Source organism: Pteropus vampyrus, unplaced genomic scaffold, assembly GCF_000151845.1.
Source record: "Pteropus vampyrus isolate Shadow unplaced genomic scaffold, Pvam_2.0 Scaffold301, whole genome shotgun sequence".
Lineage (NCBI taxonomy): Eukaryota > Metazoa > Chordata > Mammalia > Chiroptera > Pteropodidae > Pteropus > Pteropus vampyrus.
In genome coordinates, this window is record NW_011889082.1 from 793,508 (window position 1) to 807,660 (window position 14,153).

Here is a 14,153-nt window from a genome sequence, read left to right on the forward strand (position 1 = left end):
CCTGACTATAATTACTATTAACAACTTGTTGTATGTCTTTTTAGACCTTTTAAGATATATTTAGTATATATATTTAGTATATTCAACCAACCCTAAAATATATACATATGTATACATACACACATATGTATACATATATAGTAAATATGTCTAGTATTTAGTATATGCATATTTAGTATTATATTTTTGTTGAATAAACAAGTTGAATATACAACTTGTTTATTCAACATATAACTGCCATATGTTTTTCACATTGACCAGAAATCCATCTGTGAGAAAGTATCAAGAATAGTTTTAAACTATGATGATTGGAGAATATTGAAGCTGGCTATATGCATACTGTTTATAACTCAAAAATTAATCATCTACAAAATGGAGGCTTTATTATATACTTGCTTGCCTTTTTGCTACAGTCCTTCAGATTGTAATTATATTTAAATTGCTCAAAATAAGAATTAATTTCACTCAATTTCAGATGCATTACAGATTGACCAGCATTTGTCCAACAATTGTTTATAAAGGGTTTATATGTATACTTGCCCTATACTGTGCTACTTCCTGGTATCACACAGGTAGCACCGGTCACAGAATGGCAGAGGTGAACAGATACAGTCCTTGATACTAGATAATTAAGTAAAAATGATCTGCTTAAAGTCTTGTGTGGATTGCACTGTGTTAGTCACGTGAGCGAGCCACATCTGGGTTCTTAGAGGCCAGTTCTTCATCGGTAAAATTGTTACCTTTTCATTTTGTTGTATATATTATTGTTTGTTATTTTTCACATCACTTTTAAACACTCTTATTATAGTCAAAAGACACATTATGACCATTAAGTTAATGATACTAGCACCTCAGATTTTAATACAGTTTTATTGCTAAAGAAAGAAGAGATCCAATGATTTGGCATAGAAGCAATAGACTCCTCTTGTTCTTCAGTTTACGAAGATGCGAAAAAGCAAATGGGCACAGGGGGGCAGCATAATCCTGGTTGACAGCTTGGTGCTTTCTTTTTATAGACCTCTTAAATAAAAACCTCTACTTTGGTATACACCATGTATATTCAGTCCAGCTGTAAAATGCTATTTTAGTGGACACCCATTTCCTGAACCAGAGCTTGATTTTATACTTTGTCATGATGTTTACTAGGCACCAGCAAGGAAAGAACTTCTGCCTCAGATAATCTGATTTTGAATTCCTACTTTGCCATGTGGCATCATGACAAGTGTCTCTAACTCTCAGATGCTCAGTTTCCTTATTTGTAAAGAAGGAATCAAATAAGACTCTGTATTGGGAAGTAAGTTGTCAATTCTGATATGCTCTATAAATGATAGATATTTTTCGAACCAATATTGTTATTAAAATTATTAGTTGTAGTCTCATTTATTTCCTTTTAGGGGGAGAACTTATTCAAAGATGGCATTGATGGTATTTCTGTCTGTGCTATTAGCCTATTAAGAACATGGAATTCTTTCAGACATTTCACTTGGCCTATGAGAATTGTTCAGTCTGTGTATGTTTATTTATTATTTATAACCTAGGCTCTTGCTACAATATCGTCTTGGTATGCTGCATTTTCACACTGGGTAGCACTTTAAATCTCTAGAAAATGACCAAAATCAACCCATTATGTTATTTGATATAAGATCAATTATTTTTTACAGATGAAGTACTAAAAATATACCCTCATGAGAATTCGTCTCACAAAAAAAAATAAAAATAAAAAAGGCAGTCATCAAACAGTAAAGCTACCTCATCAACTATATTACTTTTCTGGTGGCGCTCTGTACAGGGGCCATTCTTAGTCCAACCTCTCATATAATAACTGCTTTGCAGACCAGGAGGACTCAAATGTCAGCTTCTCTGTCCTTTCAGTGATTCTCAATCCTATTAGACCCAAGGTCTTCTTTTGTTAATGAGTAGCATACCTCTTATCAAACCGAAATAATATTCATAGTTAATAGAACCAGCTTATACAAGTTATAGGATTTCAACTGTAATATAAAGAAGAAATAAAAGGAAAATGGTTTAAAATATGTATATCAATATGTAAATATTGAGCATAATGAAATATTTAAATGTGACATGATTTTCAAAATGCCAAAAAGGTCCCAGTGAAGATCCAAAGTAAAATATATTTTTTTCTTAATTTACATGGTACTTGTATTCCTGAAAATTCATTGTATTTTTAAATTGTGCAAAAAAGTTCTTTGTGTTTATATATAACAGTTAGGTTTCAGGCTCAGATAGTTACAAAATGGTTTCTTGCCTGAAATAATGTCTAGTTGGATGTTAAGAAAGTTGTGCAGGAGTCTCTTGAACATTGCAGGATACCCTAGCACCTTTGGCTCCTGCCCATGAACTGTCCCTACAAATTTTGGAAATGATTCTGGGGTTCGTACCAGCCCTGCCAAGAACTACAGCTCTCTCTAGCTGTTCTCTGGGCCACTGGGACACTGACATCCCTGTATCACAGAACCTACTGAAGCCCAGTCTATTCTATAACCTTTGTATGAACAGGGCATTGTCTGCCTTCTTTCTGTTCTATTCCTAAGATCTGGCCCAGGGTGGTATGTCCTTAGAAAATATTCGTTGAAGGAAAGGATGGATGAATAGATATAGATGGGTAGATGGAAAGATTTTCCTCTTTGTTCTGTTTTGTAGATCAACTCTTTAGATAATATTTTTTTCTCTGTTATGAATTGGGGAGACTTTTAAAAATTAGCACGAGATAAAAAGTAACAGAAGTCATCTGCCTCTTGAATAATAGGTACTGCAATCAAAATGTCTGTTTTTATCTGTGTGCCATCTCTGCTATCATCTGTAAGCTTTTATTTTGTTAAACTTGGGGATGTTGATACATCATTTCCAGAATGTAAATCTACTCATACCTTTTCTTCTTTCTTTCTAGTTTGGGAAGAGTTGGCCTACTATGAAGAAAACACACGGGACTTTCTTTTCCCTGAGCCCAAGCTGACACCTTCACACCCTGGGATGTGTAGGGAGGTGCTCATGAAAACAGCTGCAAGTTTTCCGGTAAGTCAGGGATTCCCCAACCGCCCCGCCTTTCCCCCTGGACCATAGACCAGTTCTGGTCTATGGCCTGTTAGGAACTGGGCTACACAGCAGGAGGTGAGCAGCAGCAAGTGAGCGAAGTTTCATCTGTATTTGCAACTGCTCCCCAGTGCAAGCATCAGCACCTCAGCTCCACCTCAGATCATTAGATTTTCATAGGAGCACCCATCCCTTGTGCCAGAAAGGTTAGGGCTGCTGCAGTGAGTTGTGCCCAGCTGGGCTTTTGTGGGGAGAGAAATTCTTGGAACCTGAACATTTTGTCCCTGATATGGCTTACTCTTGGGCGGATCGCTTCATCTTAGTTGGTGCCTCTGCCACCCTGTTGAGCAGTCCTGTTTAGATGCCGCACTCAAAATAGCAATTATACTGAGTCCTATTATTGATCAGAAAGGTAGGAGTCTTACCTAACTTGGCTAAATCATTGCCATATTCACACTGTTACATAGTTATAAAAAGGATGCTTTTTTCAAAACCTTCTCTTAATGAAGATTAACGGAAAGATTTGGTATCAGCTTATTTAATTATAGCTATTGTTTTAGTAATAATAATAGTAAAGTAGAGCAGTAATAGTAATAATGCTACCTCATTTATTTTGCACTTTCAGTTTTTTATATGATATCTTATTTTTCTCAAAACAATTCTCAAGTCAGCCAAGGCAGATATTATGGTCACTACTCAACAGAGGGAAACCTGACAAGAGGTTCACAGACTGATACTATCGAAGGATCTTAAAAGACACAACAGTTATTTAGTTAATTATCTAACTGTTTGGGGGACATTATTTAGACCCAAATTCAAAATCTTTATTTTGATGTTATCCATGATGATTTCTAACTCTGCAGCAACTCTGATAATTTTCTCGACTTCTGTGTTACTTGGATGACGTCCATTTTAAGGGCCATATCTTTGTGAATTATAAAAGCATATTTAATACTCAACTTTTCTGTTAGTAAATCACTGTTATTATAATTTCATAAAATATTATCATCTCCATTTTGTTGAGAGTACTGTGCAAAATATATAACATGTGGGGCCTCTGTTTTTATGTTATTTATGATGGCAGAACTTCTAGTTCTAACACTTCAGATAGCAAACATTCATCAAAAGTTGTCCTAATCAGAATTCCTAATGACCATAACTTTAAGCCCTGCATTATCTTTGAGGGTTTGAAGAAAATCACTGACACCATATTTTTTTCCTTAGTGATTCTTTGTGTATCACTTATATCCATGTTACTTGTGAGACGCTTGCCTTTATTATTTTGAGTTATTGAGATATTATTCTTCAGAAGCTAAAAAGGAATAAGAACTGGTGAGAATCAGGTGGAGAATATGCTTCATATTAACTTTGGTTTATGTGAGTTTTCTATTAAATAAAAGCCATCTAAAAACATACTTATCAAGTATGATAAGTATCAAGACTAGGAGAAACACACCTACTTTTATTCTTCCAAATGTTATCTCTGTTTAACTTTATGGGCATAATTAGGAAGAACAACCTTTTGGAAGTTGTGTTTATAGTTATTTATTAATGAAGGCAATCATCAGATAAAGGGCTTTAAAACTGGAGGAAGATCTTCATGCATTAGGGGAAAGTATCTTCAAATTGTAATTTTGAAGATGAAGTAGTTTTTACAATGAAATTAATCAAATTGTATTTTAAACAATTTGTAAAAAGATAGAGGAGCTCATTTTCTTTCAAATGTGCTATAAAGCAAAATGAAACCAATTGCTGAAGTTTTGTGATAGCCGACATTCATTCGTGCTCACTAGTTGCCAGTCACTATGTTTAATTCGTTACATGGAGTCCTCCTTAACCTTGCAAGGTGGCTACTATTCTTTTCCTCACTTTATAGGTGAGGAAACTGGCATAAGGAATTTAAGAAATGTACTCAGAGTCACAGAGCTAGTGAGTGATGGAGCAGAAATTCTCATGCTGGCCTATTGGACTTTAAAGTTTGCCCTCTTAGTTACTGTTCAATGTTAATTCTCACATGTTTATTTTATACCAATGTCCAATTTCTTTTCATTAATATTGTAGAACATGAGAGTGAATTACATGTACAAGTCAGGCAAATCATTCACTTCATTTATTTTCTCTTAATTTATTAATTTATTAAGAATTTGATTTATTTCCATTAAAATGTGAATTTTTCTTTGTATTTCCATGTTTTGTTTTATTATATTCACTTGATATCCTAAGTGATACCCCCTTTCCTGCCGAGGTCAAGAATTTTTAAAAAATATAATCTGTTTTCTTGTTAAGTGAAGACAATTTATAAGGTAGGCAGAAAGAGCAGTATGTTTTTAAATTATTAACTTTTAGTTAATTTCATTTTTTCTTTAGTGCGATGATTCTAGAAAAATCTAGTTGTTAAATTCATTTATTGATCTAATCATCATCGGCATCATCCCGTTGCTAAGGAGATTGGACAAGATAGAGTCTGTAAATTTTATCTCTAAGCTATTATGCTAAAATTGGTGTTGTTGTGAGAAAGGAAACACATTCCTCCTTACTATCTGTGAATCATTGCCTAGAGTGGAGGTTATATAACTAACTGAACAGGACTGTGTAACAGAATGTGAATTCCTTACTGGTAGGGTCCCTTCTCTCCCCTCTAGGCAAAGTGGATCAGGGATTTGAAGACCTATTAAGCAGCTGCATAGACAGTGGTTAAATATGGATTCATATTGTTTGGATTCAATCCCAGTTTTGTCACTCAATGATTGTGACTTAGGGTAAATTACTTAATCACCGTGTAACTTAGTTTTCTCATCTGTAAAATGAGGCTGATAATAGTACTTCTCTTACAAGGTTATTGTGAGGATTAAATGGTTAATATATGTATAGTGTTTAACATAATGCTGGCATATAGTTATGAGCACAATGCGAGCTTTTACATTTTATTATACTGTCGTCAAAGAGTTAATACTGCCTCCTTATGAAGCAATGAGAAGACTGCACTAGTCTGTGGTTTAAGAGATGATGTGGTTTAGGCCCAGACACTTGGGCCATGGGGGGTCAGGAGCTTGGCACACATGGGAGGTCTTGTGACCCTGAAACCCCACCTCACCACCTTCTTCACAATCTTGATAACTGGAGGTGAGGCTGTGCTGGTCGTGTCATTGTAAATTCTTTTTCAAATGGCCACCTGGTTTATCTGACTCTGTGCAGTAACTGGGTGCTTGTGTTTATAAGCCCAGAAATCTTGAGCTACCAGTCCAGGCCTAGCACTCTTATGGGCATACTATGCATTCTAGAAGGGAAAAAAAAAAGAGCTGAGGATGTAGGTTGTGTCGAGAAGGATTTGTTCCAAAGACAAGATGAATGTACAAGAATGAATGTGCATAGGAATGAATTAATGCACAGGAAATGAGCTGACTAGTTGATAAATGAACCTCGCCTCCCACCAGGAAGTAGCATGGAGTAATGGAAAGAAGATGGGCTTTGCTGTCTGACAGTTTCAAATCTTGGCTCTACCAATCCCCAGCTGTGTGACGTTGGACCGACTGTTTGACCTCTCTGAGCCTGTTCCCTCACATGTAAAATCCTTATTAAGATAGGATACACACACACACACACACACACACACACACACATATATGTATATATATATATCTCACAATATGTTAGACAGTATGGTACTAAGCAAAAATAGAAGTATCAATCAATAAAACAAAATGAAGAATTTGGAAGTAGATAAATGAACATAAATATTTAGTATAGTATAGTATAGTATAGTATAGTATAATATAATATAATATAATATAATGTAAAACAAGTTTTTCAAAGCAAGTAGATAAGGGAAGGAGAATTCCTATCCATCTTTCCCTCTAGGTAATCTCTTTTAGTTCCATGATCCAATGTTTTAAATATACTAGCCGACCCCATGAACACTGGAGTTGGAATGCCTGGGTTCAGTTACTTGCTCTGCTAAGTTACTGAACTCTTTGTGCCTTAGTTTACTCATCTACAAAGTAGAGATACTATTAGGACCCACCTCATGGGGTTGTTGTGAGGATTAGATGAGTTAATATGTGCAAAGCACTTAGGTCAGGGATTGGCACATAATACGATTTATGTGTTTAGCTGTTCTTATTTTGCATATATTATATTTTGTTTTTCATCTTTATTGATATTTTATTGACAAATAAAAATTGTATACAGGTAAGGTGTACAACTTGATGTTTTGATATATATCCACATTGTAAAATAATTGCCACAATCAAGCTAATTAACATATTCATCACTTACTGTTACTAGTTACCATTTGTTTTTTGTGGTGAGAACACTTAGAAAATTTCAAATGTAAAATATAGTATTGTTAACTATAGTCACATTGCTGTACATTAGGTCTCCAGAACTTATTCTTCTCGCATAACCCTTTGACCAACATCTCCCTGTTTCTCCCATCCTCCAGACCCTGGTAACCAACATTCTATTTTCTGCTCCTGTGAGTTTGACTACTTTAGGGTCCTTAGACAAGCGAGATCATGAAGAATCTATCTTTAGTTATCTGGCTCATTTCACTTAGCATAATGTCTTTCAGGTTCTTCTGTGTTGTCACAAATGTGGTATTTCCTTCTTTTTAAAGGCCGAATAATATTTCATTGTGTGTATGTATGTGTGTGTGTGTGTGTGTGTGTGTGTGTGTGTGTGTATTATGAGTATATTTTAGATAGTGTGTGTGGATTATGCCAACCACACAAAGAGCAATTAGGTTCTTGTATGATTTCAAGTTAGGATGAGATGGGCAAAGAACCTGTTTCCAATAATCTTATTTGCCTCTTTTATGCTGTTTTATTTTTAGGGCATTGCTCCCAAAATTGAGTTTTCTACGAGGACAGCTATCAGAGAATGTGTGTTTCTGCATAGAAACAGATTTCTTGTAAGTATAATCAAGGAGCCAGTAATATAAATGTCAGGCCTTTTCTCTACAAATTTAAAGAACTCAGTTTACCAAGTTTAGATGCAACTGGATGAATAGACACCTGGAGACTTATTGCTAGGTTTGAATTTCTGTATTCAAGCTATTTGCTCAGCCTATCACATTAGAGTGAGTATATTTGGCACATATTCATCATGGTATGGTTGGTGGAACAGAATGATCCAGAAGCTAAGATCACAAGTTTGAAGTGTAAGTTAGTTAGCTTTCCTGGTTGTTGTTGTTCTATGACTTTTACTTTTGATCTTAAGAACAATAGTGTTTCCTTCTTTCTTTTTCTGAGGCTGAAGCTCAGAGTTGAATTTGCAGGCCATCTTTGGTAACCATGAGGGGTCTTGAAGCATCTATGAATACTACTTCCATTTTACTCTCTTATTCAGCCCTAATTTCCTCTTAAGCTTGATTTCTTTCTATGTTTCTTTTACCTTTTTTGTACACAATTTTTTTAAACTATTTAAAGTCCTTTCTAAAACAATGTGGAGAATGAATGAATGAAATTTGTAAAGCTTCTTTAAGTACTTTGTTCATCATCCTAAATCTTGCCTGGGATCCTAGAAAAAACCTTGGATATGTGGGGTTAAAGGACACTGAATGAGAGGAGTCACTAGTTTGTGCAAATCCATCAGTCGTCTGGGCATCATAACTCATAAAATGGGAGACCAACGATTAATTTTAAAGAAGGCATTAGCTGCTTTTTAGTTTTTCTTTATTTACCTACTATTTTCTCCAATCTGTTTGATATGTGTGTGCTGCGATTTTTTGTCTTTCTTTTTTTTAATAGCTCCTAATATAGATCTTCCTTTAAGCGTTAACTTTTTAAAGTAATATCTTTTATTTTTTCTTACAACACAAGTATCTCACTTATTTTAGAAAATTATAAAATATGGATAAGCAAAAAGGACATAAAAATAAAATTATCTTTCATTCTTACTATCTAGAGATGAACATGACTAAATTTTTTTAGTATATTCTTCTATACAACACACGTGTGTGCACACACACACTGCATAGCTTTTTGTACTCTTCCTTTTTCACTTAATATACCATGAACATGTTCTCTTATCCTTAAGTATTCTTATACCAGGCAGTTTTTCATGGCTTTATCATATTCCATTGTGTGAAATTACCATACTTCATTTGGCCAATCATTTTCTTATTGTTGGGCACTTAATTGATATGTCAGAGTCCAGTCAGGAAAACAAACCACACCTGTTATTTTAACAGAAAGATTTAATATTTAAAAAAAAGTCTTAGTAAGGGTTGGAGTACTAGAAGATAAAAGGGGAACACAGAAGCGATGGAGATAGTAACCGCAGAAGGTAGCTTCTACCTCTAGAGCTGGGGGCACAAAGGAAAGAGGTTGGGTCATGAAGAACATAGATGTTTGGGGAAGGGACCCTGGGGAGGGACTGCCTTCTTGGGTGCTTCCGCAGGAGTTCAGAGGTAGGACTCTGATGAGCAGGGACCCAGACTTTTGAGGAAGGACCCTCCTCATTGCTGGTGCCTCAGGAGCTTGGAGGAAGGATCATTTGGGGCTAGACCCAAATCTCTGAGTGCTGAGATATCTGAGGGGGCCACAGTGAGGCTAGTTCTGGCATTGTGATGGGGAGGAAACTATAAACTGGAACCATTTGCTGCTGCCAAGGTGAAGAACGGTTGCCGGGGGGATGCTGATGGGACTAGACTGCAGAACTGGCAGTGGCTAGTCTTGCCTTCCTCTTTCAGTCTTGTGTTCTCCTTCTAGCGCCTTATAGTGGTAGAGCCTAAAAGAACAGCTGGAAAGCAGAAAGGGGGTTTGCAGAGTGCCAGCCCCAATATCATAAAGCTGAGCATAGAAAGGTAGGTTTGAAACTGAGAGGCCATTGCTTGCTCACCACTCACCAATATAGTTGGTTTCTTATTGTTAAACTGTTACAAGAATTTTTGTAGCTGTACGCATAACCGTAATTATTTCCTTATAATAAATTCCTTGAAGTGAAATTTCCAGATATGAGTGTATGCCAAATTTTCTCTCTCTTTCTCTCAGTTTCAATCTTAATCTTACACCTAGCCATAATTATTTCCTTATAATATATTCCTTGAAGTAAAATTGCTGGCCCAAGTGTATGCCAAATTTTCTGTGTCTCGATCTCAATCTCTCTATATCTATCAATCATCTACCTCTGACTGGCAGAGGGTGTCTGAAACTTTCTAACTTTCTCCTAATACGAATAAATCTTACTGGTACTAATCAAAATATACTAGCAAGTTATAAATACTAGTGATGTTAAGCTGAACTGAAGAGAAATTAAGTAGAGAGAACCTCTTCCTTAAGTTCATGTTTTATAAATCCAAGATGTTCAGTCTTCTACTTTAGTTAAACAAAGTTCAATTAAATACAATTATATTCTGATTGAATTTTTTTTATATTTTTGTTTTTAACATATTGTTTCTTTTTTTGATTTCAGGAAGAAAGATATAAGTCACGAAGGCCTTTATCTACATCATATGGACCCAAAGTCCCCTTAAATAATATGCAGATGAAGCCAAAGGAGAGTAATCTTAACAGACTGCCCCAAAGCATGCAATCCCGGGCGCCTTCTCCATATTCTGCCAGGCGTTCTTCCCAGGACCAGCCAGCTCAAGTGAACCCTGGAAATAATTTCAGAATCTCCAGAGAAAGCAAACCTCCATTTGTAGTTAGACACGTGAGCCTAAAATTACTTTTCATAGTTCTTTGGAATGATGAGGGTGTGAATGAGGGCAGAATAAAGGGAGGTTGGGCCATTAATACAAATGAGTAATATTAAATAAAGAGGGAATTCAAACTGAATAATAACTATGATTAAATTATACTCTCTTCCTGGAGTCATTGTCACAAAGCTCCTATAAAGATGTCTGTACAGAGAACTTGCTTAGTAGATATCAGCCATCTCTATTTTTAATTTTTGAAAATTATTAATAGAGTGTTATGTCTACATATGGCAAGAAGTATTAGTGAACTGACGGGTAGAAGACGCATAACAAAGGCTGGCACATATCCTGTACCAATCTATAACTAAAGTGTCATCGGTTTTTAAGAAAGCTGCTTGAGTTTTTTAATGAGGTTGTAGCTCTTTGACCACACTTTAAAAAGCAGGGAAAAATGTGGCTGCAGAAAGAAGCAATGTGCCATACTCAAAACCCTTAAATAAATTTATCTTAGATTTAACCCTCAGAAAGTAGTAAGCAAATTTAATCACACTTATTCTCGTAGTCTCCTTAAATTTTTTGACTACTACAAGAGTAATGGAAAATATAGAAAAGTTCAAAAAAATTACCCAGTTACTCACCAACATAATAAAAATAAACTAAAATTTTATTTAATGCATTTTCTTTTACCTTTTTTATATTCATAAAGCTTAATTTTTACAAAAAGTTATAGTTATACTGTACTATATACAGATCAGTTCCTCAATATAAAGTTACTATCACATTAAAAATATTTCCTATATTTCATAATCTTCATGAAAACCATTCTGCATTCTAGTTCATGAGTTATTCTCCAGTAGTTCTTATAACTCCAGTAGTTAACTATCGATGTTATCGTCAAGTTGATAATTTGACTTAAAGTCACTAGCGGTGATGTTTATATATTAGACATCATATATGAAGCAAGGTCAGGCCCAAAGTCAAGGTGCTGTTGAGATGACTGTATATAAAAGAGTTGGCTTTTAGGTAAAACAGATTTTTTTTGGCTAGAAACTATAGAACAGCTGTTTTCTTCATGGTGACCTATGTAACAATGTCTGGCAGAAATCTAGCAACCAATCTTTAAACATGGCATCATAAAAATGTTGAATTTCTATTGGACGGTTTGATTTATTCCATTTGAAATAAAGTTGTATTTGTAAAATATTTGTAAAATACAACTTTAGTTTATGCTGTTATGGGCCCAATAAGCTTAAAATATTGGGAGATTTCTTAGGGAATATAACTTGCTTGATATTTATTTTATTCAATAAATTCTTATACAGCCTTTACTAAGTGCCAACCTCTTTTCTAAGTGCCTTATGCATGTTAACTCTTTTATTTAGCCAGATTTCCTAATGATATCTGATGTTTCTTTAAGTAGAAACATTAAAATTTAGAGGATGTAATGTTGCGAAGACTGTGAATTCTAATCAATATATTTCATAAGTAAAATGAAGAGTAACATTATACCCTGCCTTCTTGAAATTTAAACAAACAAATACACAAGGTAAAAAAAAATCCAGCAACTCTATAATGTCATAGATATTCTGGAAGAGTTAATATTTCAAGTATTTTGACCTATTTGTAAATCATATTGTCCCATTTAGGAAAATATGGTCACCTTAGGTAAAATAATACAGTCACCACTATTTTTTTTTCAAGGATATAGACACTCAGACTGGCAAGGGATATGGAAGGCTGAACTGTCACTTTGTGATAATCCCCTGTCTTCAAGGCCCCACCTAGGCCAGCACTGCTCAGATTGTTTAGGAACATGAAACTCTGTCCCATTTTAAAAGATTGCAAAATAAACTTCATTCACTCTTTTCTAGGTTGATCCTTACCAATGGTTAGACTATAACTTTTGTTCAACTTTAATTTTTTTATGCTAACATTTAGCTCATATCTTTGTGTTCTAGCCTCAGTGAAGACAGGGACAGCTTCCCCTATTGGGATAACATTTAACGTACTTGGAGACTGATTTAATTTGTTCCCAACCTTCTTTTCTCACCTGCATGACTCGCGATTGAGGGGGAGAAAGGCATTACAGGTAATGAGAGGTTTTATTTCTTTCCTTTACTTCCAGGTGGACAGTACAAAGCCCTTTGGTGAGAATATTTCAGGACATCATTCCCTGAAGTCTAGAAGAAAATCTAAGTTTTCAAACTTTCCCTTTCCAATGAGAAGAGGTACTCAAGTTTCTTGTAATTTCCCTGTGGGAATGAATGCATCCTACTTCTAAATCTTCCTTCATTCTGCAGAATCACAAGTTTCTTTGGAAACTTGGGATTTAATTCACAAGTGGAATTTTCAGAGAAGGAGTTCACGTGGAGTAGAGTCAGCTGAGAAACTGTCCATTTCAGAGTTCCCCTAGCTATTGAAGGGAATTGCTCTGAGTAGTGTGGTCACCAAGTGTCATCTGGTTGCAATTGCTCCTTGGCTAGATTGGAAAAGGAGGGAGCAGCTTGTCCTGGTGCTAACTCCTTGCAAAGGCACCATCAATGGCCAACAAATAAAACTTACCATTTCTCTGAATGCAAAAGAGCGGGAGACCGGTGGTGAGAAGATTTAGCATTTGCTTTACAGAATTCCATGTCAGCGAAGAGGGAACTAACTTTATTTGAAGCAGTTAGGTTAAGGCAGGGCATCTCAGACTTTCAGGTTTCAGGACCCTTTTGCATTCTTAAACATTGAGGACCCCAAAGAGCTTTTGTTTATATGGATGATATCTATTAATATTACCATATTAGAAATTAAAACTGAAACATACATCCCACTAGCCATCAGAGTGGTGATGTCATGACATGTCGTGTAGCTTTTTAAAAACTCGACATTGTACAATCATGAGAGAATAAGAGTGGAAAAAGAACTCGTGTCTTAGTATAATTAGGAGAAAAGTTTTGACCTTACAGATCTCCTGAAGGGCTCGGAAATACCTCGAGAGGTCCCTGGACCAAACACACTGAGAGTCACTGGGTTAAAGCATCCCTTGGAGGCTTTTACCTTATAATTAAAATACATAAACCATGTCAACAACGAAGGTCATGGCAGTGAATTTCAACCATTCCTGAACTTAATAAAAATTCTTATGGTAGAAGGGGATTGTGATAGCCTATTCTCTTGACTCATAATGGAATTGGACCTGTACCATCTCTGACAACAGGGCTTCCTGTTAGGTTTAAAGGCTTATACTTTTAAAGAGCTGCACAATCTTAAAGTAACTCAAGACACTGTTCTCGGATCATGTTCGATAGCAGCCAACTAAGGACAGAATATAGTTTGAAACAAAGTGCTTTATCACCTCGGACATTTAATTTAAGTCCTTTGGATTGAAAATCACCAGTGTAGCCCATAAAAGCAGCACTGTCTTCCCTATTACTGTGAAATCAAACAACAGCAAATGTCCTTTCCCTGGGAGTACAAG

The 14,153-nt window shown here is 35.5% G+C and overlaps 1 protein-coding gene across 5 annotated transcripts in view; it reads left to right on the plus strand.

The window, feature by feature from the left end:
• SPATA6L (spermatogenesis associated 6 like) overlaps positions 1-13,823 on the plus strand; it is a 33,924-nt gene extending 20,101 nt beyond the window's left edge. For 4 of the 5 annotated variants that reach the window (XM_023521276.1, XM_023521278.1, XM_011376677.2 and 1 more), the window contains 4 exons: positions 2,909-3,033; positions 7,883-7,960; positions 10,465-10,704; positions 12,816-13,823. In XM_023521276.1, the coding sequence (XP_023377044.1) occupies positions 2,909-3,033; positions 7,883-7,960; positions 10,465-10,704; positions 12,816-12,971 (599 nt within the window). In that variant the 3' untranslated portion in view covers positions 12,972-13,823. Of the gene's footprint in view, positions 1-2,908; positions 3,034-7,882; positions 7,961-10,464; positions 10,705-12,648; positions 12,785-12,815 lie in introns of those variants that run through there. The other variant, XM_023521279.1, reaches the window with a different exon arrangement.
• Positions 13,824-14,153: the final 330 nt, after the last annotated feature.